The 26,014-nt window shown below is 57.1% G+C and overlaps 9 protein-coding genes across 10 annotated transcripts; 6 read left to right on the top strand and 3 right to left on the bottom strand.

Annotated features, from left to right (window-relative positions):
- Positions 1–290: 290 nt before the first annotated feature.
- JDV02_000739 (uncharacterized protein) lies at positions 291–1,352 on the top strand (the record flags this gene model as incomplete). The annotated part of the gene is made up of 2 exons (XM_047981583.1): positions 291–1,059; positions 1,136–1,352. Coding segments are annotated over exons 1-2 (696 nt in total), but the record flags the coding sequence as incomplete, so codon positions are not given.
- Positions 1,353–3,713: 2,361 nt separating this feature from the next.
- Positions 3,714–5,301, top strand: JDV02_000738 (uncharacterized protein). Its single transcript, XM_047981582.1, has one exon. It carries the CDS (start codon positions 3,899–3,901, stop codon positions 4,691–4,693), a length of 795 nt encoding a protein of 264 aa, XP_047837542.1. The 5' UTR covers positions 3,714–3,898; the 3' UTR covers positions 4,694–5,301.
- A 359-nt stretch (positions 5,302–5,660) lies between these two features.
- On the bottom strand, positions 5,661–8,469 carry JDV02_000737 (uncharacterized protein; the record flags this gene model as incomplete). The annotated part of the gene is made up of 1 exon (XM_047981581.1): positions 5,661–8,469. The coding sequence occupies exon 1, from the start codon at positions 6,426–6,428 to the stop codon at positions 5,661–5,663; it is 768 nt and encodes a 255-aa protein (XP_047837541.1). The 5' UTR covers positions 6,429–8,469.
- A 365-nt stretch (positions 8,470–8,834) lies between these two features.
- JDV02_000736 (uncharacterized protein) lies at positions 8,835–11,634 on the top strand. Its single transcript, XM_047981580.1, has 4 exons — positions 8,835–9,395; positions 9,449–10,509; positions 10,560–11,154; positions 11,206–11,634. Exons 1-4 carry the CDS (start codon positions 8,966–8,968, stop codon positions 11,361–11,363), a joined length of 2,244 nt encoding a protein of 747 aa, XP_047837540.1. The 5' UTR covers positions 8,835–8,965; the 3' UTR covers positions 11,364–11,634.
- Positions 11,635–12,688: 1,054 nt separating this feature from the next.
- Positions 12,689–13,231, top strand: JDV02_000735 (uncharacterized protein; the record flags this gene model as incomplete). The annotated part of the gene is made up of 1 exon (XM_047981579.1): positions 12,689–13,231. One exon carries the CDS (start codon positions 12,689–12,691, stop codon positions 13,229–13,231), a length of 543 nt encoding a protein of 180 aa, XP_047837539.1.
- A 76-nt stretch (positions 13,232–13,307) lies between these two features.
- MIC10 (Mitochondrial inner membrane organizing system component) lies at positions 13,308–14,034 on the bottom strand. Its single transcript, XM_047981578.1, has 2 exons — positions 13,810–14,034; positions 13,308–13,704 (listed from the first exon to the last, which is right to left on the bottom strand). The coding sequence occupies exons 1-2, from the start codon at positions 13,885–13,887 to the stop codon at positions 13,507–13,509; spliced, it is 276 nt and encodes a 91-aa protein (XP_047837538.1). The 5' UTR covers positions 13,888–14,034; the 3' UTR covers positions 13,308–13,506.
- A 163-nt stretch (positions 14,035–14,197) lies between these two features.
- On the top strand, positions 14,198–18,571 carry JDV02_000733 (uncharacterized protein). Its single transcript, XM_047981577.1, has 3 exons — positions 14,198–14,329; positions 14,386–17,701; positions 17,753–18,571. The coding sequence occupies exons 1-3, from the start codon at positions 14,327–14,329 to the stop codon at positions 18,484–18,486; spliced, it is 4,053 nt and encodes a 1,350-aa protein (XP_047837537.1). The 5' UTR covers positions 14,198–14,326; the 3' UTR covers positions 18,487–18,571.
- TSC10 (3-dehydrosphinganine reductase) lies at positions 18,498–20,079 on the bottom strand. The gene is made up of 3 exons (XM_047981576.1): positions 19,708–20,079; positions 19,511–19,642; positions 18,498–19,369 (listed from the first exon to the last, which is right to left on the bottom strand). The coding sequence occupies exons 1-3, from the start codon at positions 19,822–19,824 to the stop codon at positions 18,578–18,580; spliced, it is 1,041 nt and encodes a 346-aa protein (XP_047837536.1). The 5' UTR covers positions 19,825–20,079; the 3' UTR covers positions 18,498–18,577.
- A 241-nt stretch (positions 20,080–20,320) lies between these two features.
- JDV02_000731 (uncharacterized protein) lies at positions 20,321–24,790 on the top strand. 2 transcript variants are annotated; one of them, XM_047981574.1, is made up of 3 exons: positions 20,321–23,500; positions 23,559–24,001; positions 24,060–24,790. In XM_047981574.1, the coding sequence occupies exons 1-3, from the start codon at positions 20,561–20,563 to the stop codon at positions 24,565–24,567; spliced, it is 3,891 nt and encodes a 1,296-aa protein (XP_047837534.1). In that variant the 5' UTR covers positions 20,321–20,560; the 3' UTR covers positions 24,568–24,790. The 2 variants fall into 2 exon arrangements, with proteins under 2 accessions (XP_047837534.1, XP_047837535.1); XM_047981575.1 differs by having other exon boundaries at positions 20,321–24,001.
- Positions 24,791–26,014: the final 1,224 nt, after the last annotated feature.

Here is a 26,014-nt window from a genome sequence, read left to right as displayed (position 1 = left end):
CGAAGTACAACAAGCTGGCAATGATAATAGTAAGGTATTGGGTAGGTACCCAGGCAGGTGCTGGATCCGAGACAGCAGAATTTTCGAGCAGCGATTGCTGGGCTGGGCGAATGAAAGTCGTGCCGGCCAAGGTCACGCAATGGCGGTCAATGTAAGCCAAGCCAATTACCACCGCCCGGTGTGATGAGGCTTGCATGAACGCTGGGAGAGACGCTCTCAGCAAGGCAAAGGAAGGCGCGTCGAGAGAGAGAGACAGAGAGAGACGATGAGGTGGGAGGTGCAGAGGTCCCAGCTGGTGCCGTGCCGTTGGTTGGACGCCTTGACGGATGAGCTGTTTGGTGTAACAAAGGACACGCATGGCGCCTTGTGACACGTGCGCCTCGATTTTTCATCCCACGATGCCAGCGTTGGCCTCCCCTCCTCGCTGCTGATTAGTTATTAGCTAATGCGTCTGCCCGCCCGCCCGGCAGTGCCTGCCTCATCAACGGGCGGCCCGTAAAACGGCAAGTGCGGCCCGTCACGTCTCGGGCACGTGGGTCTCGACGGGTGTGGCTTTCCCAGCGGCGCTGGTGGCTTGGGGATGCCCGCGGAAGGAGCATCTGGGTCGCAGAGAGCAAGAGCGGCGCACGTGATTGCCATGGTAGTGACTGGGAGGAATTCAGTCATCGCCCGCGTAACGTCTGCTTCGTCCATGACTTGCTGGTCAATTGCGCTCGTCAATACTATTGTGGACGTTCTTGCTGACAATTATTCCAGGCACCTGCAGGCACCTGACCATCCACCGTTCTTTGGCCGGCCCGAGTATGCCCGCTGCGGCGGCATGCAATGCGCAATGCATGCTACGTTCGGTTCGCGAGCCGTCAGATTGAGAGTCGAGTCGGCTGCTGCTGCGTTGACAACGCATCACAGTAGGTCGCCTCGCAAGGCTTGGATGCCATGGCTCAGGGCTGGAGAGCTCCTTCACAAGACCACCATCCTCGCCTCGAGTCAAGCGTTCCGCACCAGCCGGCAAGACGCGGCACAGGTTCTCAGCCATGCCGTTGACCTGGCCCTGCATCGGTGCGTCTCACAAGTGCAGCCGGTCCGCCTTGCCCACGTGCTCCAACTGACTCGACGAGGCTTCATGTATCGGCAGTCATTTCAAGGACGACGCGACAGGCCGCCGGCGACGCGTCGGCGACGTCTTGCACGCGGCCCGGGCAGCGCCGGAGATCACGGGGCAGAGACCCACCCGATTCCGCCCTCAAGCCGGCGCCCGGCGCGCAAGAGTGCCGGGGGACTACGCAAGACTGATCCACCGCAATTTCGGTGCCGCCGCAATCTCTATGCAGGCCATCCACCATGCTGGAGCAGCGGATGTGTCCCGCATCGCTCTCTGCATCCTCATGGAATGTCGTGCAGTGCTGCGAATGAAGCGCGCATTGCATCAAGCATGATGCGGCCCAGCGTTCGACCACTGGTCGTCGATCGAAACCACCCTGCGTGGACAGTCCAGTCGCAGGCCAAATGATTGGCCGGGCAAGGCCACCCGGATGCCTGGCAGAGAGAGGCATCGTCACGGCCTCGATGGACGTCCCCGTTGGCAGCGTCGCCGGCCTCGAACCATCGATTCACTTGTAAGTAGGGCGGGCGTCTGTCTGGGCGTGGATGGATGGCGCCGAAGATGCTGCTCGGGAAAGTGCAGAAGGGGCTCGCAATGGCCATGTCGATGGCCCCGCAAGGCTCTTGCAGCATGTTCATACACAAACAGTTACGCGCCGTCTTCGACCTCGTTTTGCCAGCACTGAGTCCCAGCAATCGGCCCCGAGGCCATCTCGCCTTGGGTTTTATGCCAGCAGCCGCCCCGGGATATGTACAACGTGCCACGCCAGATACTGTCTTCAGTGGCAGCTGCTATCAGTGAGATGATGCAATGGCATCGATGGGCAGCAAAGTCATTGGGCAACGCGGAGTTGGGCGCCCGTGGATGGCACCGTCTGGGAGAGGCTGAGGTGGCCGGCTGGGGTTTCAGTTGGTAGCGCTCACGCCCAAGCCAACAGCCCTTGGTGCCCAAGACACCACCGAACCAGGATTGACCCTTCTGGCATCCAGGGGCATTCCCTGCCATTCCTTTTGCTCGGTGTCGGATGACCTGATCGGGCTCCCACCTGCGAGCCACCACGAGCAATCTACGTATTGCGACGTCATCCATTAGCCTTGGGCAACAACGCGGACGACTAGCTGCCCAATCACCTCGGCCTGGCGTGCCATTGTCGCATGAAGTCAATTTCCCCTATTGTTGTTTTGCGCATGCTTTCCCCGGTCGCCCGACGGCACTCATTCATTCCCTGCCCCATCGTCTGGCCCGACCCTCTTTGCTCCCACCAACACGGTATTACTTTGTCCTGGTCGGAAGGCAAGTACAGTACAGTACGGTACAGTACTGTACATACATAGAAACGCACAGCATTCTTGGTCACCAGAGCGGTGCTCCAACGCCAGCCTCCGGGATACCCCAGGACGACGCCCACTTTGGGTTCTGTTTGCGCGCGATCTGGCGTTGTTGTTTGACCAACAGCACAGCGAGGCCCTCCATCACACCCCTTCCCTCGGGCGACGTCAGACTCTGGCTCGACCCCACTGGACTTGCGCAGGCGCCCGACGGGAGAAGCTTGCCTGCGTGCGTGCGTGCGTGGTGACCGACCATCGCTTGGAGCCGCCGCCCTCCCCCGTATTGTTGGAACCCCCGCCTCCGTACTTTGATCAAGACCTGCCGTTAAAGTGCTTGGCCCTTGTGCGCGAGACGCCGCTCCTCCAGCCCAGAAAGACGACTCGCCACTCAGGCAGACGCGTTTCCGCGCCAGAGGACGCTCTTGGGCTGGTCCATGCAATCGATCCCACCTTTGATGACCGGGATCTGACACTCTCGTGGTGTCGCCACAGCCGGTGTCTTCGCCTGTGAGGGGGGGCCTTTCACGATCCAACATAAAGTGCCTCCAGTCCGAGTGCATTTTTTTCCGTTGCCCACCCCAGGTTTGCTGCCTTCAATCCAAACTCTTCTTCGAAAGCATACCCTTTCTTCTAAGAGGCCGGCTCATCGTCGCTCGCGCATGGCCAGGCAGTTGCAGCGCTAGCAACCTTTAGTGCCACTCGGATCCTCGAACTGGTCTATTTTCCCATCACGGTAGGCGTTGGCTGCTGCGGGACTGTGGTCAGCTGCCCGCGTTCACACACCGCTTCATCGTTTGGCACCATTTCTGTTCGCGCCGAGGATTCTAGGACCGTTTGGAGCAATCAAATCATTCGAACCTGGTGGATTCAGCCCTCGAGGGCTCGTGCGGGAGAGATTCAGCCCGCGCCGTACCAAAGGATTACATACCCCGTGTGCTTGCTGCGCGGCTGTCCTACCTGTCGCAGCCGGATCTAGATTTCACGGCATCGTTCTGCTTGTTTCCAACGTCTTGGCTCCTGCACTTAAGCTGGCATCTCATTCTTCTTGTCCTTTCCCAACCCTCTTGACGACTGGCGGCACCGCATCTTCTTTCGACGCATTATGATTCCCGAGGACATGGCACAGGCAGCTCTTGCGTACAAGAGCTCTGGCATGTCTCGCGACCCATGGAATCCGGTTCGAAGGTTCGACGTCCCCGTCCGTCTGGGAAGAAACTTTAGGGCCCCAAACTGACTTTCCTAGCTCCGGCTTCGTTGAGGCCTACGGCAACGGAGCTTTTGGCAATAGCCTTTATATGCCATCCAAGTAAGCTTCAGACACGAGCGCCGTACCGTCGATCGCACAGGCTTGGTAATAACATCATCTTCCAGTGTAAACTACTCGAGCGGGCACTACCAAGCTGCGGTCGCCCCGCGCACAGCGGCGAGTGCTCAGCTGTCCCGCCCCGATACATCTGTTCCCACAACCATGGCATACGTCAGTCGAGCGCCCTCTGCGGTGAGCGGGACTATCGGGCAAGCATATTCGTCGTACCACGGTTCCAAGCCGTCTTCGTGGGAGGCACCGGGCCGCTACTCACCAACCGGATCACTGGAGGACTTCATTACCTCGCCGAGCTTATCGGATTACTCCCTCGACAATGGAATCAACGCTGGCAGCCCTGGCCGTAAGTCCAAGGGGACGGGCAAGCGGAGCTCACAACGAAGACCATCCAACCGAGATGAGTTTGACGGCCCCCACCAATTCCTGCAACGGCCGTCTCAGGAAGTGATTGCAATGCAGGAGAGGGAGCTTCCCCATCTACCAACCAATCTCCACGTGCAGGAACAGGACAGTGTCCTCAATCAGGTCAACGATCGTCTGTCGCAGTGCGCCTTCGATTTCGTGGCCAAATACCAGTTTCCGATTCCCCTGACCCAGGACATGCGACCGGTGGAGAGGCCGCAGGATCGTGAGTGGACGGAATGGGTGTACCTCTTGAAGCGCCTGGCTACCAAGAGGCGGATCCCGGCGCGCGTGCTCTACAATGGACAAATCAAGCAGTTTGTCACGATTCTGGAGAACTCACTCGAGATGCGACATGCCGCCAAGCATCAGAGCCGTCCGCTCAAGGACGACCGCAACATCCTTCAGCTGATCTCGGCGGGCATTCAAGTCGCCAAAATCCTCAAGGACGCGTCGGCCATGGATTACCTGGACCGGCTATACGTTGATACAGAGAAGCGGATCCAAGAACGCGCCAACTCGCGGTTCCGATCCTAGAATGCCTTCTCTTCCGCCACCCAGTCGCGATACTGGGTTGACCACGTTTTATTATACAAGGCCTCGTGACAATGACAAATGTCCGACACGATGGTTCAAGACGGCGCGTATAATGGGCACACCTGGCTCTTTGCGTCGCACTACCTTTACGCCACGAGACGATTTACGATAATGTGTTTTGTGTTTTGCTCCCATACGACAAAGGTTTTGCTCCTCGGCCGCTGGCATGCTCGTCGGGTAGAATGTGAGCATGAGGTTTCGAAATTTCACAATCGTTCGAATGTTCCAACTGAAGTGGGTTTTCCCGAGTCAAACGAACTGCGGCGACCATGGGTATGCTACTATCTGGGGTGCAGCAATGGCAGGCCAAACAAGCGGTCTGTTGAATACAGATTGCAAGCTGCATGCTTCCATGGCAGGTTGGAGTGGAAGGGCAGAGCTAATGTTGTCCTGTCATGTTGCTTTGATGTGTTATTGTCTCCAGACGGGTCATGATTGGTAAACCCGACACTGCGAGCTGAGGAGGAATGATGGACATTATTGGAGACTACAGCTATGTTCGTAGCGTATAATGACAGAATATATCCATGGATCAGCAATGTAGACACAACGCGTTGTCCGGGAGTACGTTTCTACCTCTCTTCAGTGAGCAGAAGCGGTGGCGGCGCGTGGGCTCTGAGTTTAGGCTGCTATAGATGGATGCAATAGGCACTGGCAAGGCACTGCCTTGACTGCACGTCGCAACGACAAGATGCAAAAACAGAGATGATATATGACAGATGACGACTGCATCTCATGGTAACAATGGAAGCAATTCAGCGAGTCAAATCGTGGCCAGAATAGCAGTGGAGCAGGTGCAAGCAAATGAATTGTTCTGCCACCCTTTTGTATAGTCGTCTCAATCGAGATCAGTACTAACTACCTAGTAGCATCAAACGTTGTCCTACCAGTGGTCCGCTGGACAGCTCTAGTTGCCAGTGTAAGAGCAGGAGAGATCGCTGCCGCTGGTGCCGCAGTTGGTGAGAACCTGACCACTGGAGTCCCTGATGTCGAAGATCTGCGCACCCGAGGGCGTGACAGAGCCGGAGGAGCCCGAGGCAGAGGCGTCGGTGAAAGTGACGGTGCCAAAGTTGGCAAAGGGGACGAGCTGGCCGTTGGACTCGAAGTCCTCGACGATCCACTCGGCGTTGGTCTCGCAGAGCGTCGAGGGGGTGCTGGTGAAGGTGTGCGAGACCTGCTTGCCGGTGGTGAGGTTCTCCAGGGTGGCGACGCCCTGGGTCGTGGACGAGGCGTCGACGGTCATGCGGATCTGGTCGCCGGCGCTGATGGCAAAGTTGGCGAAGCTGTGCGAGTAGTCGGGGATCCACTCGTACCAGGCGTCGAAGCTGCCGTCGCCGTAGAAGCTCACCCCCGTCTGCAGGATGGCCGTCTGGCAGGTGTCGCCGTCGATGCCGACCCAGGCGGAGGCGGCGGCCGAGGCGTCGCCCGAGACCTGGGGCACTGTGATGGTCCCGACGACCTTGTTGAAGCCGTTGCCGATCTGCACCGCGCCGGCCCAGTTGCTCGAGTAGGTGGGGTACTCGACGTCCTTGCGGTTGAAGCCCGACTTCTTGGTGCGGCCGACGCGGCGGGGGGCTGCCCTGGGCTGCTGCTGCTGGCTGGCGGCGGCGGGAGGGCTGGGCAGCGCGGCGGCGAGGCCGGCGAGGGCCGCGATGATGGCAGTGCTGTACTTCATGATGAATGAACTTTAGGGGGACGGGAGGAGACTAGAATCTTCAGTGCGGATGTGAGGAACAATGACAACGACAGATGGTTTCCTTCCGAAGTAGAGGTAGCGACCCAGGACAACTCTGATGGCTTCTGCCAAATGGTATCAAGTTGATGCCATGGGGGCCTTCTTATACTTTGTCCGTCGTGGATATCCCCCTCGTCACTTGTTGGAACATGAGATCATATTAAATGTAACCAGCACCAGACAGAATGGCGCAGGTCGTGATGTTGGCGTCTCGAGCTATGCTTTCTTCCGTAGGTGCCACTCCCCAAAGCACGGAAGCACACCCTGGGCAAGGTTGCGATATTCTTCATCCCTTTTGCGTGTAGCCGACTGTGATGTCGCAAAGGCCGCCGCGAACGGCGTCGTTATCCCCCGTAGAAGACGGCGGCAGCCAACTCGGGACAATCTCGAAGCGAATGCAACCCTATGTGAGAGCCTCGCGGTCGTCGTCTTGAGCCACCTTCCTCTTTGCTCCCTCTCCCTCTCTCTTTGTCAGCAGTAGATGTGGGAGCTGAAGGTCACAAGTTGCACCAACGCTCAACAGGCACGAGGCTCACACAAGATGGCATCCAAGCTCCCATGGCGGGCATCAAAGAACGCTAGGCTAAAAGCTCCTCCTGGAGGGGCCGGATAATTCGGGGACGGACCCAGGCACCTGTCCGGGACTGGCACCTGCATGCGGCGACGGAGAGATGGCGCGCGGTCCTCAAAGAGGCAAGTCAGCGGCTATGGACTGCCGTGCGCCTCGAGGCCAGCTAAAGGGGGACCGGAGTGCCGGATATCCGATATCAGGCACGGGCGACCATGGCGCGCTTGTGGGAGATGTCCGTTACGGCACGCGCCGTATTTAAGTTGAACGGGGGAGATGCTGTATACAAATGTATGTATAACCCGTGATGTGCCGTGTGTTTCGTTTTGTTGCAATACGAAGACCAGTGTGACGATCCGGCGCGGTGTCCGAGCCCTAAGAAGCGTGCCCACATGTTGATCTCCCGGTTGCTCTCATCCTCAATGAGTACGTAGCACGCATCGTGTCCAGCACGTTTCGATCGTCCACGGGCCACCACGCTGTAGATCGCGGGGTAATTGCAACTCCCGCCTTTGTCGAGGGTAATACGTTGCAAGGGAACCGGGAGCGGAAATGCGCCGGGCAACACCTCGCCGTGATCGACACATCCCACGCTGTAGGGTATCCTCTGCTTCGGAGCGCTAACATGAAGCGACTTGCCTCTTGCGGCAGGTGTAATTGAGACGGGCCACCGGAATGGCGTCGCGATAGGGCATTCGACGAATGGCGATATTGAAAGCCTAAAGCACGACCAAGTCAATATAAGGAAACGGGTATCACGGCATTGTTTCGTTCTGTGTCGTTTTGTGTCGAAAAGAATTCGCGCGGAAGCCTTATGCCTGAATGAAGCGTTTGGTCCGACTCGGTGTCTCAACTCTCCACCGCGGATGGGCGGTCTATCACACGGCTCTATGAAGCCTTTGCTCCGACATAGTCCAGTCTCAGTCCACGGCGTTCCGGGCGCCGGTCTCGAAAGGGCTCATGCCAGCATAAGGCATGCCTGGTGTGCTCAGTTGCCTGCAGTAGGAAGTCGATACGAGACTGGCGAGGTGTTATTGTGTTACCCGAGCTGCCATCGATAAGGCTTGACTGGACGTTTGGATAAAGAGGCGACTTGAAGCCATCATGTCGAGTTCAGCGTGTCTCATCTGCAACAGTTCCGACTGCAGTGGGCGTGATGCATACACGTAGACTACCGCACGCAGCACGGCTGGTTGGTTGTTCAAACAGAACAGGCTTCAAGGTTGTTCATCCAAAGACAGACGCAGCCTCAGACACTGCAACATTGTACTTCGTAGGAGCTACAGTGATGAGTGTAGGATAAGGGCCATGGGCCAGGCAGGTAGCCGCCATGCCAAAGAAGAACCTGGCACGTGACCATGCTGCAGAAAATACGACTGCAAGTCTGCAGGCAGTCAGCCAGCCCAGCGTCGGTATGAAATGCAGGAAAGAGCGGATGAGGTGCCTGCCAGCATCGGTCAGCGCTTTAGTAGAGGTGGCGGTGCGCGCCGCCGCATGTGGCCCAACCAAGCATCGTGGATGGCTGAAGCACCGCCTGCGTCCTGGACCCCTCGGTGTTCTCTTATGGTTTAGCGCCCCTGCAGCCCAGCTTGTCACCTCTCTCATAACCTCGACGACGCCCAGGGCCGCTTCTGTCGCGTGCGATGGATATCTGATTTAGTTTGCGACTCCTTCATCTTCTGACCGGAATTGTCATCTACTGCGTATATGCGTGGAATTCGACCGATGGCCTGACGTGGCGAGTCGGCGATTAACGACGCCCAATTACAAGCCCCCCCCCTTTCGCCTCCTTTCTCACAGGTCCGGGCGTGCGAGTCGCACCAGTATCGAGACGGCCGTCGTAAACACTGCCCATTATCAACTTTGAATTAGTCTCTTTACAAGGACTCGAACCGGCCGTCCTCCAGCCATGGCATCCGTCGCTTCACAAAACACCTCCCCGCACCCGTCACCATACGACATCGACTCGACGGGTGACACGGACGAATCATGGCAGTACATCGACTACTCGAGCGGCGCATCTGCTCCAGGGTCCGTGGGTTTCTTGCCCAGCCCTGCCAGCGGGAGCCTGAGCGGCTTCGCTATTGTCGGCCACACGCACATGTCCACCTCGCCGCCGCAGGTGTCTGTTTCGCCCTTGTCCATGATCGACCTAGATCAGACCGTCTTTCTGCCCGCCGCCTCGTCCTCACTCCCGCAGCAGACTGAGCATCTGGACTCGCACACGTTTGGAGCGACTCCTGGGGTGGAATTTGCCCAGGGTGATGCCTTTATGACGCCACAACAGTATCTGTTCCCGCGGACAGACGCCGCCGAGTTTACGCAACAAGAGTTGAATGGTAAGGTGCGCCCGTGTCAAGCAGGCAAAACCGGTGGCTTACAACAAGTATAGAAATGGCACCGTACATGGCAAACTTGACAGCGGAGTTCTTTCCAGAGCTTGATCAGGCCAATGCAGGACCCAGCTCCGGGTTGACCCCGGCGCAGATATTCAAGCACGGTCCCATCCAGGAATGGGAACCTTCGACTCAACAGCAAGGAGAGGGACAAGCCATCTCATTCGAAGACTTCGTACCATCGCCGCAAGACCTTAGCATCGGCTCAGTCAGCCCCGGTTCATCAAGCTCCAAGTCGCCCGCCATCAAGGCCGAGTCGCCTTCTGGCAAGCTTCCCGTCAGCACCCGCAAAGTCAAGGCCGGCAAGGTCGAGAAGAACAAGAAACCAGAGCAATCGGGCAAGTTTGTCATTATGACTCCTACATCGATAAATGCTCACGCTGGAAAACCCAACCCCTTTGAGTGCTTCGAGGCCATGCGAGCAACGCAGCGAGGCCGAAAGGGCCCCCTGGCCAACGACACCAAAGAAAACGCGTTGCAAGTACGGCGGCTCGGCGCTTGCTTTTGCTGCCACAGCCGCAAGGTCAAGTGCGACAAGGAGCGGCCGTGCAAGCACTGCAAGAGGCTTATGCTGCAAGTGCCCCAGCTGGTGTGCTGGCAGTTTCAGGACTTTTTGACGACCCTGTTCCCGGACTTCATTCGCGGCCACTTTAGGAAAGACGAGATGAGCCGGTTTCTGAGGGAGAACGTCGAAGGGTTTCACATTGGCGGCGCTGAACAGACGTGCGATGTCGAGCTCTTCTCCGGGCAACGCTTTGCTGCGACGCTTCCCATTAGAGCCAAGTTCTTCACCGCCAAGACCTGTGATGTCTTGCAACACTGGCATCTTAACCTCGACAGGCCTCGGCTTGACATTCAAGCGAATAGCTCGGCCCCTATAGGCATCGAGTTCGGCAGCGGCACGCAGCGCGAGGACCTTCGAAGACGAGCAAAGTGCTATATCCAGGAGATTGTCAACGAGCCGCAATACGCCGAGCAGCTCACCGACTCGTTCCGTTCTACGAGTCTGCCGACCAAGATTCTCAGAATTGTGCAGCGTTATGCACGGCAGTCAGATGTGAGTTTCACCTCACTCGTTAGCTACCATGCCTCTGACAACCACCACAGTCTGCCATGGTCAAACGTGCCCTGTCCATATATGCCATGCAATACGTCATGACGCGACATCTCTGCTTAACGCGCCAGTCCATTGTATCCCTAGACGCGTCCAGCCTGGTGCCCCAGAACACGCCTTGGGTAACGCCCCGCGTTCTCGCGCGGCAGGTCAAGTCGCTCATCGACGAGCTCATCATGCGCGAGATGCAGCTGCTATTCGAGTGCTTTTCCAAATCCCTCAAGCCCAAGCACAGGCGGGAGTGGGCCCCTTGCATGGCGTCCTTTCTCGTGCTGTGCCTTTTCATGGAAGCCGTGGAGACGACGACGGAGAACTTTGCTATGTCGCAGAACGAGATCAACCTACGCACAAATACGACGCCCGAGTACAAGCCGGAGTTTGCGCTCAATATGTGCAAGGAGCTAGAGAATATGCCATTCAAGCAATTTGCGTACCAGTTCCACAACATCTATCAGACTCACACCAAGGACGCCAATTCCAAGAGCTTTAACCCGCTGTTTGACAGCGAGTGTATGGAGCAGGAAGAGCTTGACGGGCCGGCAGCGGAAATGCTGGAGGCCTTGAGAGGGCTCTTGCATGGAGAAGACTGTGAGTCGTCACCTCTGCTACGACCTGGTCGTGCCGCTGACAATGAGCCAGGGCGGGAAATACAGTTTTTAGCCGACGACGGTATCCTATTAAGCCGAGACGCAAACTCGACACCTATCGATGCGTCGTTTTTGTACACTGGGCGGCTGGTGGCCAAGTTCCTGCTGTCCTTTACGGACGAACAAGTCATCTTCGGAAGCAGCCTTTAGGTGATGAGTGGACGGGCGTAATTATATCTTGGCGTAGACCGGGCATGCTGTTATGACGAAACGACACGGCGCAGGCTTGAACATTGTCATAGGGCAGGGTTGGATAGAGCGACGGCACAATCTACTAGCGATTGAATGAACGAAATGAAGGGCATGTTCGTCCGATTTTAGTCCTGAGGCCACACTTGAATCAATGGCAGCAGGGTGGAGCGGACCGGTTGTCTAGACCTTGGGTTAAATCTCCCACATACGAACGAAGATATAAAGTTGACACGCTTGCGCATTGAAAGCGGCGAGGTGTAGGCAATCTGTGGGTTTGGTTTGTTTCACGCGGGGTGCCGCGGCACCTGAACTTGTGCGGCAGCGCACAACAACTGCCTGGACAATGGCAGACGGAGCACTTGCATCTGCCTGTCTGTCGACGCTATTGAATGAAACAGCGTCGGCGCGTCCGAGAGAAGGCGCTGCAGGTTCGTACAAGACAATCCCGGCACAGGATTGTTTTGTTTGTGAGGTGGAAAAGCTCGCAGATTTTACGAGCGGAGCGCAGAAATAAAAAGTCGGTCCCTGCCTCACGTGACTGGTCCCTGAGCAACCCACTCCTCTCAACCTCCTGCTTTTAGCGGCGCTTTCGTCTTTTTTCTTTCTTTCTTCTTCTTCTTCATCACACATACATTCGCGCACGATTAATCAACCGATAATGAATCGCCAACTTGCTATCGGTCATATTTGCGTGCCAGAGTAACGGATTCGGCTTCTGCCGTTTTTTGGGCTGCGCTCTACCCGACTCCGCGCTCGCGGAGGAGGGGAGGGCGGCCCAACGACGAGATGGACTATGATTGTCTCGACGGCCTGGTGGTGCTTCCGACATGCCTCGCGCTTAATATCCTACGTATTAGGCTGTTTGTTTGATTGATTGTTCGTTCGTAAGACCGTGCGGCTTGCGCGTCAACCTCTAGTGCACCTGGGCCATGCTGCGGGCTCCGGCTGTCGAGGTTTGAAGCTTCCATGAAGCTTGGCGGCGTGCTGTGCGCCTGCTTCGTTCTGTCGTTGACACCCTCGTCGCTCTTGCCAGACCGCGAAACAGCCTTGGAAAAGGGCTACTAGGTAGTTACCTATGCATACGTCTTGGGTTGCAGGCTGAAGCCTCTCCGCCCAATGGCCAGCAAACATCCCTACGACCTCGCTTGTTCATACATCGATACTTGTCCTCTTTGCCGTAGACGCCTCGTCTTTGGACCTAGGCGAGAAACGTCAGACACCTCTTTCCCGCACCTAGACATACGGGTCTGGTCCTGCGCGGTAGCGCCACTAGAGACGGCATCATGTCGGACGAGCGTTTCTTGGCGCAGGAAATCATAGTCATTGCGATATCCGTCCTGATACTCGTGGCCCTGCTCGGCTTCCTCATCACGTTCAACGTTCAAGCCGCCGGCAATGCAGGACAGTGGCGGAGTCCACGAAAGGAGGCGGCCAGGGTCATCGACACACTGCAGGAAGAATCCTTCATCGAGAGCGTGCGGCGGCGCAGCGTCACGCTGGCCGAGGACCTCAAGAGAGAGCTCTTGAGCCTCAAGCGCAAGATTTCCATGTCGACGCCGCTCATCGAACTCGAGCCACGACCCGAAGACCTGCGCGTCACCAACGCGCTGCAGAGCTTCTCCTTGTCGCCGGAACTGCAGATGACGGCCACAAAGTCTGGTGAAGCGCAAGATGCGGTCGACAACCGCACCAGGGACTCGTTTGCCCTGACAACGGGAAGAGACTCGCTGGTTGCCAAGGAGAGGAGGAGATCGACCCGTTCCACATCTGGGTGCGCGGCAAGCTGTGACCTGGAGGCGCAACACTACGACTCGTCCTCGTCATGAGAGTGGGAATTCGCGGCACCCTACATTAGTATTCACGTGTCAATGACCCGATTGGGAGGGACCAAAAAGGCAAAGTGTTGAGCGCGGCGGTGGGAGTTCCAAGCTAAGCAAATCGCCTCAATTGACGCAAGTTTGTTTCGTACAAGCTTGCGACGCAGTCTATGCCGTCCTACTCGCGGACCCTTGCCCAATTGCCATGTTGTAATTTGTACATCGTTGAACGCTCGTTTTCCCGTGCCGGACGATTCCGTCGACCCCCAATCAGCCCGCCCGCTCTATGCCTTTTGCTTCTTGAGGTCCCGCGCGGCCTGCTTGAGGCTATAGTTGCACTCCTCGTACGCCCGGCCGGCGCCGAAGCCGACTCCCACAAACGCGGGCCATGCTCTCCGCTTGAACAGGAGGACGGAGAAGACGACGCCGAAGCCGAGGCCGAGGGTGGACTTGACGAGGAGGTTGGAGAGGCAGCGGTCCCACTGTGCGGTTGACGCGGTGTCTGGTCAGCACGACGCAGTCCTCCCCCTAGCAATTGCGATGGAGGTGAAACAGCATGTGGCGGTGGCCCGCTGTCATGTGCATACCTTCTCGTTGAGCAGCGCCTCGCTCACAGGCCTGGAAATGGCGCTCGGGGGCGGACGAGTGACGACCGTGTCGGACATTGTGACAATGGCGGGTGCTGTTTCGTTTCTTGAGCGGCAATTAGTTCCGGTGCGAAAGCTGAAGCCATTAGCAGGAGTGTTCCCTACCTGAGCGTTGGGGAGATCGGTGGGAGTGAGAGCTCGCAACAGCTTCAACTCAGCATGCGGTCGGTCGGTGATGTCAAGCTTCACGAAAAGCAGTCGGCCATGCGCTGGAGGAACAGCCGAAGGCGGTGAGGTCGCTAGTGCCGTTTCGGGCTGCGCGGGCGGCGGCAGAACTTTTCTGGAAATTTTGGCGGCGGCGGGCGCAAGCATGTCGCGGGGGCGAGTCGAGCTTCACTGCCCATCACCCCGTCTTTAACGCCTTTTCCCCTTCTTGTTCTTTTCCATTGTTCTCGGTGCATATTGCTTGGGAGTTGGCGAACAAATACATGGGGATGCTTTCGAATCACATGCAACCATGGTACGTTCCTCCATTTCCGGTGATAGATAGGTCTCCGCGCTGACACTGTCATGTAGACCGATCTCATCAAGACCGCCCGAGGTCTTGACCAGACGGGTCCTGGGGACGATGGACAGAACCTGAAGCTTCTGTGGGACTGTCTGGCTGCAGCCTCGGAGGGCCAATTCCACGCCGCCGAGGAGAGCAGCTTGCGATGGCTGCTCAAGTCCATGAACGGCTCATCTGCGAGCGCAGAACTCCTGCGTCGCTACCCACTGACATGGACCATCCTCGACTGCGTGTTCCAGCGCATTCCTCTCTACTCTCTCGCCAAGTCGCTAGCCGACAGAAAGTTCATCGCCGTCGTGCAGCAGACGTTGAAGGACCTTTCAAAACCCGTCGTCGCAGCTGCCTCCGCGTCGATGACGGGGCCGCCGCCGCCGCCGAAAAGGAAGCGGAGCCCGAGCATCCGCTTCGACTTGGCAGATCTGCAATCTCACCATGGCTGTATGGAGACGTCTCAAGAGCTCTTCAAGACGCTCAGAGCGCTACTGCAGCGGCTCGAGACTACGGCTGAGGGCTTCTCCCGGGACAAGATAGGGGCTGAGCACATCAAGTCCCTGTTTGGCGCTTCGGCGGCTGAGGCTACGACAATAGCCGCCCCGGCCCTGACGCTATGCGGCCTTTTGTTGGGCTCCGATGCCAACCGCGATGTTGAAGGCGCCGAGGACTGGGTACAGACCATCTCATGGATGTGGGACCTCCATTTGCAAGGCCGCGACGATGCGCTCGAGGTTGCGACCCGGCTGTTCAGGCCGTCCGCCATCGTACTCGCCAAGGTCGGTGCATTTTCGTCGACTGAGTCTGTTGACGTGCCCGACTCTCTGCGGACGCGGTGGACCAACGACCTCAAGACGTTGATGCAGCGCAACTTCATTCTCCCTGGTCGAGCTGCCTTTGTCAACCAAAAGTCGTTCGAGGCGTTTGCCAACGCTCTGGAGCTGTCCAAGGATATTGTCAACCTGTCTGGGCCTGCGTTGTACTTCCTGTGCTCCAGCATTTCTAGCCACGCCGCCGAAGGCGAGCAGCGCAAGGGCAACGTCGAGTGGATCCAGCACGTTTTCCAGGCCATTGAGTTCATCATCAAGGCCCGCCAGGATCGGAGCGCGCTGACGCAAGTAATTCTGAGCCAGGCCACCCAGAACTCTGCCTCGGTCAGTGTCCACGACCTGCGCCGCGTGTGTCGTGAGTATGGCCTGGGGGAGACCGAAACCGACTGGCCGTTGGTCGCCAAGGTGGCGACATGCGATCCAGACATTTTTCAACTATCTGATGAAGGCGTGGAGCTGCGAAAGGAAGTATGCAACAGAACGATAGTTGCTACTGGCGACGGTGCGGACAGGACCGCTGTTTTAGATGTCGTCAAGGCCATTTGGGATGGTTTCAAAACTCGGCGCGACCTCCCGAGCTTCTTGAGATTATGGTTTGAGCAACTATGCGAAGCCGAGCGGCAGAAGCTCGACGATGAATCTCCATGGTTCAGACTGGCACAACAGACGATGCAGGCAGAGTCCAATAGGTCGTGGATGGAGACTGAACTGTCACCTTCACAGCTTGTTGGCTTGCTGTCATGGCTTGAAACGCAAAACGCAAAGGCTCAGCCACGATCGGTTTGCATGTTCACAGCCATGATCGCCCAGGCCGTCAGGAGCGAGTCTTTCGTGGATGCAGTGGGACGAAGGCTGTTCGACATCATCTCGCCCATAAAGAGCTCGCCTGTCACGGCCCTCAGGTGGAGAGTGTCGGCCTGTGCGATTTCATGGGCAACGCCACAGGAGAGGTCTACGATCTGGGAGTCTGTCAAGGATCGGTTGGCAAAGATTCTCAAGTCATCGCCACTTGATAGTCCAGAGACGTATGAGGCGTTCAAGTGCTCATACCAGGCTTGGGATTCCATGAGTCCCGATGGCGAGCATGTTGGCGAGCCTGCTTCTCTGATGGATAAATTCACGCAACGCCTTGCCGACGATACGACGGCACAGAAGGGGGCCACACTGTTCGACATGGACGACGCGACATCCTCACAGCTACAAACCGGGACGGCATGCCAACCTTATCTAGCTTGGTATCTATACGGCTCAAGCAGGTATACGAAGTTGTATGCAACGAAGAAGGGGGAGCTTCCTGCCCCATTAGTCCGTGCTCTGTCAACACGAACGGCCGACATTGAGGAGCTGCGCTCGCTATGGACCGCGCTGACGCAAAACGAGATCAACCTCAACGATGCCAAACTTGCGAGAGATGTCGTTGATCAACTGACAGCGGGGCTGGACAATTCGGAAAAGGAGAAGGGCTGGCTAGGGGTGGAGGCACAGCTCTGGATCCGGACTCTCATGGCTATCCCACTCGACGTCTACAGCCGCGCCCAACGTGAGCGGCTCATGGTGATACTCGGTAAACGACGAGCAAAGATGGTCAAGTCTCCAAAGAAAGTTTCTCTAGATTCGTGGAGGCTTGTCTTGGGCCTAGCAACGAAGATGGCTGGGCGCTCGACCTTTCACGAGGGAATGAGCTTCAAGGACTTGGTGGAGTTCGCAGACGCCATCTCCGGGTTATCTCTTGACGATCCCAACGACAGTGGAGCTGCTCTCGAGCTTGTTGAGCGATTCGCGGCCATGGCTTCTGCGACGATAAGGCAGATGGCGGAGAATATCGACGCACGAAGCTTGGCCTACTTCAAGGATGCAGGCGGCTTCGTATCAGACTGCGAAAAGTCGATACGGAGAGAAGGTGCCGAGGGCAAAGGACCCTTGCTCACCACGTTGCTAAAGGCCCTGGTGACGGAGCTTAAGCGATCGCCCAACTGCCAAAATCACGAGAAACTCGGCCCGCTGGCTGACCAGGCAAAGGGTGCCTTGGGTAAATACGTTATGGCTGCCGTCAATGCCGTCGCTTCCGACAAGAACCCCCTGACCGGTCACGACACCGTGGGTGATTTGAGGCTCCACTCCGCCATTGAAGCTGCGAAGGCCGCTGGAGACTTGGCGAGCTTAGCTGGTGACATCAAGTCTTCTCAATTACGCAGGCTTGAGAAACAATGCAAAATCGCCATGCAACAGGGAGATCTACGGGGGTGGAAGCTGCAGATCTTCACCCAGACGTATCTGTCAGCTCATGCGGAGGGAGGCCTTCCAACGACGTATCATGGCCTGGACAACCTGCCCTCCCAGCTTCGGGTGCCGCTCTTGAGAGAACTAGTCACCGGCGTTACGAACCACATGAGCAACTCTGCTCGGTTCGACTATCTCAAGGAGCTGCTCGATAAGTTTGAATTGGGCTGCGACACAGACGGTCAGATCCTCGCCATCGAGACCGTCGTTGACCAGCTTATGGGTATGTGCCATGCCTGGTTCCCAAACACGTGCCGACAACTGACCCTTATAGACACACCCAACGTACACACCAACGGCGGGTTCAGCTTGGCGGCGGCACATAGTCAGTTGGCTGTCTGCCTCACCAAGTCGACTGCCAACGCCTCCCACGTCTGCCGTGTGCTTCGTACCTTGCTGGAGAAGAGGCCGCACGCTATGACACAGTGGAACATCGAGCTGACCTTGACCATCGCGTGCGATCTGACCTCACCCACGTCCAGCCAGTCGCACGTTTCGTTCTCGTGGCTATGCAAACTGGTTGAAGTGATTATCAAGAAGCACCGGCTGCGTCTCGAGGGCCACTATCACCTGCTCCTTAGCGCCCTCCAAGCCCTCATGAAGGCCCTCGTAACCAAGGGGCCCCACGGCACTGCTACTAGCGAGGTATCGGAGGAGACAAACGCCCATCTCTATGCCCGACTCATCACCCTCATCTGCGAACCCACCGCGGGGGCTGTTTCCCGCTCACAGCTCCACAGCGCACTCGACTCCGCGACGGATGCGGCGAAGCGGTCCGCCGGCCGGCACATGTACATGCTGTTGATGCAGTACGTAAAGCTGCAGCTCGAGGAGAACGTGCCCGGGGCCGTCAGGGAGGCGTTGGAGCCCGCTATGAACTCCATCTTTGATATCACGACGCCCGAGGGTAGGAAGATCCTCAACGATGCCATGGACGCCAGCGGGAGGGCAATCCTGCGAGAAATGTACAAGCGATATGTCAGGTTTGGCAAGTGGAGCGGCGTATAGACAGGCAGATCGCTGCATTGTAGTAATCATTAGGGTATCTAGATACGGCTAGTATATACTCTGGCGCCTAATTTTACAGATGAAGGTCACCTCAGGTTTGATGCCTCTTGTATGTGCTCGGATGGCCGTGCTTCTTGCCATAGCTCCTGATCTTGCCATGCAAGTCCATTTGAGCAAAAATCCAGACAATAGACGCCAGCCACGCCCCAAGCGTGTCCACGATCCAGTTGTTCCGGAACGAACCTCCAAGCATACCCCATTTCATCAAGCTGCCGAGGAAGTTGACCGTGACGAAGTAGTCACCCCGTTCCAAGCCGCGGATGGCCATCTCGGCGACCTCGTCCGGGGTCTGCTTCGGGTCCGACTCCTCCAGGACCTTTGTGATGGCGGGCTTGCTCATGTTCTCGCGGTCAAAGCCCGGCGACAGGATGCTGCCGGGGTAGACGACGTGGACCTTGACGTTTTGCGGGTAGAGCATGGCCTCCTGGGAGATTGTGTCGGCGAGCCCGCGGATGGCCCATTTGGAGGGAGCGTAGGGCGCGTACCCGGGGATGGTGTACAAGGCGATGACGCTCGTCGTCATGACGAGGTGGCGGGCCTCGCGCTCGACCGGCGCGTCGGGGGCGAGCCACTCGCGCATGGCGGCGTGGGACATGTCTGCCGTGCCGAAGAAGTTGACGTCCATCTGCTGGCGCAGCGAGGCCATGTCCATGTCGATGAACAGCTCGGGGACGGAGAAGCCAGCGACGCACCAGACCACGTCGGGGGAGCGGCCGTTGTTCCACTCGCGGGCCTGCGCGAGGACGGGGGCGGCGTACGAGGGGGCGGAGACGTCGGCGGGGATGTAGTGGAAACGTTGCGTCTCAGGGTTCTTGGCCGCGGCCTGGAGAAGGAGGAGGACGTCGTTCTCGTCAGCCAGACTTTCCATGCGCCGTGTCCATCCAGGGAGAGGGGATCGAAGGGAGCTAGCTCGGGCTTATGGGAAGGGGGGGGGGGGGGCACGAAGGATGATGGGTAGCCGCACCTTGACGCTCTGCAGCGCAGTTTCAAGCTTGGCTGCGCTGCGGGAGACGAGGACGAGATTGGCGCCGCGGGCGGCGAGCTTCTGCGCGACCGAGAGGCCCATGCCCTCTGACGCGCCCGTGATGAGCACCGTCTGATAGATGGAGGCTCCTGTCAGCATGGGGAGGGGTGATCGCGGACGGGGCCGGCAGCACGGACCTTGCCATCGACGGGCATCTTGTTGCCGCCGAAGAGGCCCATTGTCGATGCGATGGCGACGGCGAGCACAGCGGGTATCAGGATCCAGAGCGCGGTGCTCGTGGTGATGATGTCCATGGAGGGGGGGTTATAGGGACTAGAGCTATGCTGCGAGCTCAGGGCGGCGTAGACGGAAAGCGACACAGTGGTGTAGACTGTTTACCCCTGACGAAGTGACAGGCGGGAAAAAAGGGGATGATTGATCGCCTGCGCTTCTCCCAAAGCATGAGGTGACAGCTCGAGGTTCGGAAGGCAATTTTGGGAGAGAAGCTATCCGGGAGATGCTGGGATAAAGTGGGAGCTGGAGCTGTCAGGTTGCTGAGAAGGTGAGACGGTGGTTCAATCCCTGGAATGGATGGATTGGACCCTGCTGGCCTGGGGGTTGGTCCCTTGAAGGGGGGCCGGGCTAGGCGGGCCCTGCCTACAGTGGTGTACCTGGGCCACCTCGTGGGGAGTGACCACGGGCTCAGTCCCCCCCGAGCTCGTTCCATGCGAGCCCCAGCTCCACTAACAGCTGCTGGGGGTCGTCTGCCATCAGAAACGCCACCCACTCTCTCTGTTCCTGCGTCACTCACTTGAACTTCGCACCCACCACGCCTCTCGAGCACAACCTACCTTCCCGCCCTGTGTTGCAAAAAGGGCAGCAAACTCGCGCCCTGACCGCAACGCGGGCCATTACGACCCTATTCCAGCGTTTTAACGAAGAACACCCGCCTCTTACTTTCTCTCTCACATCTCCCCCACATTGGTTAACATAATCTGTACTGCCAAAGCGTCAAGGACATAACATGTCCTTCTCGGCCCGGTGGACGAGATGGCTGTGGGCGACGATGACGGAGACAGGGGCGGCGACAAGTTGCTGAGCGTGCCCAAGTTTGCCTCGTTCAAATCAAGAGGACAAGGCGAGAAATCATCTGCCAAGGAGAGGGAGCGTCGAGGGGATGATGACGACGCGAAGAAGCCGGTCGTGCCCAGGTTTTCTTCCTTCAAGCCAAAGGCCGGAGCGCCCGAGCAACAGGGCGAGAACCTCGCCACCAAGAAAAGAGAGCTTCGAGATGACGGCAACAGGGAAGCTAGCGTCCCCACGTTTGGTTCTTTCAAACCAAAGACTTCATCAGGGGAGGATAGCGGAAAGCCATCTACGAGGGGACGGGACCGCAGACGGGACGACTCCCGTTCTGAGAAACAAGACCGCCACAAATCTCGCTCCGAAAGACGCCAAAGGGATCGTTCTCGCTCTAGCAGACGTCATCCAGATGGCTCTCGATCCGAGAGACGCCGTCGGGACAGCTCACGCTCACGTTCTGAGAAACGCCATCAGGACGATTCTCGCTCTGGCAGACGTCATCGAGATCACTCTCGTTCAGAGAGACACCATCGGGACGATTCACGCTCGCGTTCTGAAAAACGCCATCGGGACAGCTCTCGTTCTGAGAAACACCGCCGAGACGACTCTCGTTCTGAAAGACATCGTCGGCACCGCTCGCGTTCGCCTTCTGAAACGCAGCATCGAGAAGGCGCTCATTCAAAAAGAAACCAACAAGGTGATTCTCGTTCCAGCAGACACCATAGGTCCAGGTCCAGGTCGCGTTCGCGTTCTGAAAAACATCGTCGGCACGAATCTCATTCCGAGGGACACCGTCGTGACGACTCTCATTCTGAGCAACGCCACCGCCACCATCGATCCAAGCGTCGCCGCGAAAGCTCTTCAGGTGGTGACGGATCATCCAACCTACAGAGCCGAAAGCTTCCTCGAAATGAGGAAGAGAGACCCCCGGAAAGCAACAAGTCGGAAAAGCCCCCCGAACAAGCCTCTATTTCTGATGGTTCTGGATTATTTGTTTTCGACACCAAAGGCGACCCGCTACTGCTAAAGTATGGTCCTGATCCTTCAAAGGTCCCGGCGTTCCGTCGATACGGAGGAGGACGTGTCCTCGGGACAGATGGCCGGCTAGTCTTACACTTGGATGGATCTTTCAGCCTCGTTTTTCCTGGTGACAGGACTCGATCACGTCCCACCAAACATGGATTACGAACCGGGTTACAGACTCGAACTTCGGTTAGGATGCGACCGAACAAGGGTGGTGTAGCGGGAGAGGAGCCCGGTGACTACATTGCCTTGGACGGTTCCCAAAAGCACAAAGACCAAAGTGATAGCGAAGACTCTTCGGACGATGAGCAGCCTGTGTGGCGGTCCATCGAGGGCAAGGCCGTGTCGGGTCAGATCGTTAAGAGCGATCCAGATGGCGATGAAGGCGAGAGCTCCGACGAAGATTTCGACGACACTACAGACGACAATCCGTTGAAGTGGAAGTCAATTCTGCTCAACAGGCAGGTCAAGGAGCACCCAGAGGACATCGACTCCTGGATGGAGCTGGTGGACCACCAAGATGATTTGATGCAGGCTGGCGAGACCACCGACGAAAGGACAAGCGACGACACCGCACATAGTTTCGCTGAGATTAAGCTTGGTATGCTCGAGTCAGCCCTCTCGCACGCGGCGGACGGCAAGGATCGAGGGCGGGTTTTGGCCGCGCTCATGCACGAGGGCAGCAAGATCTGGACCAGCAGCACCGCAGCCAAGAAATGGCGCGATGTTTCTGAAAAGGAGTTGGAGAGCTTCCCCCTTTGGAAGACGCACCTCGACTTTGCAATGTCCGACATAGGCTCGCTGCAATATGACAAGGTGAAGAAATTACTCCTGGACCGTCTGCACATACTGGTGGCGCGGAGTGGTCTCTACGCTCCGCAAGACATTCTCGAGGCCATCTATGTCTTTTTGAGAGCCACACGGTTTATTCACGACTCTGGCTACCGAGAACTGGCTATCGCAGCATGGCAAGCGCTTCTCGAACTCAATTACTTTCGACCGAACGAGAGACAAGGCCAGGCAGAGGCCCTTGAGGCATTTGAAGAGTTCTGGGAAAGCGAGGTGCCGCGGATCGGCGAGGCCCAGTCGCTCGGGTGGAAGCATTTTGTCGAATCCGGCGGAGAATCCCCAGAGGCAGCCAAGGCCCCAGATGGCATGGGTCTCAACCCATCCATGAATGCTTATGCGTGGGGTGTCTTTGAACGTTTACAGGAGAGACAGGCTAGGATGCCAGCCAGGACACTGGATGGTGGGACTGATAACGACCCGTTTCGTATCGTCATGTTTTCGGACCTGCGGCCACTCCTTTTCCAGATCCCTGTCAGTTTTCTATCTGAGGTTTACCAAGAGCTCGTCGACGCTTTCCTGCTGTTCTGCGGCCTGCCGCCGGCCTTCGACTCAAGTTCATGGACGGCATTGGCCCAAGATGACCAGTATCTTGCCGCCGCGGGAGCCAATATCGAGACGCAGCCGGCGTGGGAGTCCAAACAGAACGAGGATGGGGATGAGCTGCAGAGAAAGCCCCCACGCTTCTTCAGCGGCCTGCCCCGTGCGAAGATGTCTTCGGAACTGCTCTTCGGCGGCGCCTCGTGGTTTCAACACCTGGACCGGGCAAGGCACGACGAGGGCAATATCGACATGTCATGGGTTCAGAACGCGCTGGAGCAACTTGCACACTTGGAAATTTCGCCGAAACTTGCGCTATATTATCTCGGAGTGTGCTTTGCCAGAGACCCGGAGACGATCCGAAAGCCCGCCAAGGCACTGCTAAAAAGGTACCCTTGCGAAACGGAGCTCTACAACGCCTATGCCCTTGCCGAATACGCCAACGACGACCAAGATGTTGCAATCAAGGTTCTCAGTTCCGCAAGCATGTCCAAGCATGTATGGTGATGCCACCACCCGCTGCAGAGTTCGTGATGCTAACGTCGAAGCTGTATAGCTTGAGCCGGCTTTGAGTGTATGCTCACTTTTAAGGACGTGGAGCTGGATCGAGCTTGATAAAGGAAACAAATACGCAGCAACGAAGAGACTGTGTGCGTGCATCGACAATTCGTTCAAGCGAGCACGGCTCAACGACGAGCAAGTCAGCCCAACAATCGTACTGAGGGCCAAAGAGGCGTTCAAGTCCCAAGCCGAAACGTTCTTGTTCGAGGGAAAGGCGGAACAGGCCAGCGTTCATTTCCAATGCTTGATTCTGCTGTCGTACCTGACCGACGTCGGAGGTAGCGAGCCGGCATCGGTGTCCCAGGGAAACATAGCCGCCGCCATGTTCACGCTCCAGGACTTGGCAAGAGAACTCGTCGCCTCGGAGCACGGCCCTACGGCTCACGAACTTGTGCTTCAGTTTGCCTCTAAGCTACTGTACTGGCATGCGAGGAACGGGTACGATATGGCTTCACGATTTCCCACGCCATCAATGTGTCACTAACAGGTCGGGCAGGCCGTTTCGACGAGTGTTTTTGCGCGAACATCTGGCTCGCTTCATCGAGTTCTTTCCTCGCAACACGATATTCCTGACACTTTTCGAATGGGCAGACGATAGCTTCCTTGTCATCCGCGAGACGTGCAAGATTCTCGACAAGGACGTGCTCGTCAAGAACAAGGATTGCGTGAGCAGCCGCATCTTCTCCGTCGAACACGAGCTGGCGCGTGGCAACGTGTACAGCACCAGAGCTGCATTTGGGCGCGCGCTGAGGAGTGATATGTGCAAATCCAGTGCGGCACTGTGGATTGGTTACATGCGCTTCGCCTACTCGCAAAGGGAGCGCCTTGGACAGTCAACGAAGGATGAGCTTTACCGGGCTCTGAAGCACTGCCCGTGGAACAAGGGCTTGTTGATGGAGGCATTTGGGACGCTTGCGCGGGGCATGAAGCCGGACGAACTGTATTCGATATACAACATGATGACATCCAAGGGGATGCGGGTTCATGTGGACATCGGCGATTGAAAGGCCAAGACGGCCGAGAAGGGTGAGGAGCGCGGCCGGTGAGGCATGGCCGTGGACCCCATCCTCTGACGAGGGTTGGGTGGGCGTCGGATGGGGGTTTCCTGTCAGAGATGTTTGAATACCCTTTGGACGAGACGGTGACCTTGTCCGCAGCTGTACGTATTGATGATATGAACAAAAGGTCACATTGGCATCATGGACTCGAGCTCGTGGAGAGTGACGACAGGGGGCACTTGACCCGCTATGGACTAAGTATTCACAAAGTCGTCTTTTGCTTTGATCACATTTTGTTCATGTAAGTAGCCTTTATACCGCCTACAAATTGCACCTTGGATGTACTTGGTATGGTTTGGTTGCCATATCTACCGTGATATTTGCAAAGCCTACTTGGCCAAGGAGCGGTGTCAAGAGGAGGAGATGACTCTCAGGATGCAGATTTCGTCAGATATCTTGGGCGCCACTTGTCAATATGCTGCACCACATGAACGGGAGTTTGCTGTGCGCTTGTTTCACTCGATGAATGCGACGCGCATTCAATATTGGATGCACAAACTGTCGACAAGGTTATAGTTTTGCCTGTCAAGCCGCGCTCTGCCGAGCTGACCCAGTCGCACACGGCTCGTATATGCACATTTTTGCATTATTGTCTTACCCGGATTATCGCATCGCTTCAGCTGTAAACGGAACGGACTGGATTCCATGATCAAGCTTGTCGTGGGAACTATGCATTCGGGAATAGAGCAAAGTAAACGTCCCAGCTGATTGATCGAATCCTATCTACCTACCGGAACTGGCCAGGATCAAAAGACACATATATATACCTCCTGAACCATCCAGCTTGACTGTCGAAATGTCAAGTTACTCCCCAGACACATTATCCGACGCACCAAAGTCATACAGCCAACACAAGAACCTTGTCAAAAACAAATTGACTTCCAATCCGCAATAGCTACAGCCATGCGTCTTGATACTCTCTTCGCGTGCGCGACTGCCCTGTTGGCCCCCCTTTGCGCGGCCGAGGGTTCTTCGACCTCGTTGCAGTGCTACGAGATACACAATTACGGATCTCAAATCCACAACTGCGGGAGGTGCAAGGAAGGGTACAGCTTCGCGTTTCTAAGCCAGCAGGAATTTTGCGACATCGGTTTCCAGTGCTGCAAGGGGGTTTGCTGCTCCTGCGGTTAGTGAGAGAAGTCGACTGTCTAACCAAACGGCCCACGGAGGAATCGTCGGACGACAAACTGGCCGTTGTTGATGCCAGGGGACAAGGAGGGCGACAAGCACGGCCAGCTTTGTTACATTGGCTTGGGCGACTCTCTCTCTCTCTCTCTCTCTCATCGGCGCTGCCTGCGGTGGGTGGGGTCGCGCGGGCAAGGATGGGGCTTGTTGTTGAACGTGCGACTGTGAGCAGGGCGCCTAGTAACTAGTTAGTTAATAATTGAATGAA

The sequence above is a fragment of the Purpureocillium takamizusanense genome, chromosome 1 (genome assembly GCF_022605165.1).
Source record: "Purpureocillium takamizusanense chromosome 1, complete sequence".
Taxonomy (NCBI): Eukaryota; Fungi; Ascomycota; class Sordariomycetes; order Hypocreales; family Ophiocordycipitaceae; genus Purpureocillium; species Purpureocillium takamizusanense.
The sequence above is the reverse complement of the archived record's forward strand: the minus strand, read 5'-3'. Positions and strand labels throughout refer to the sequence as shown.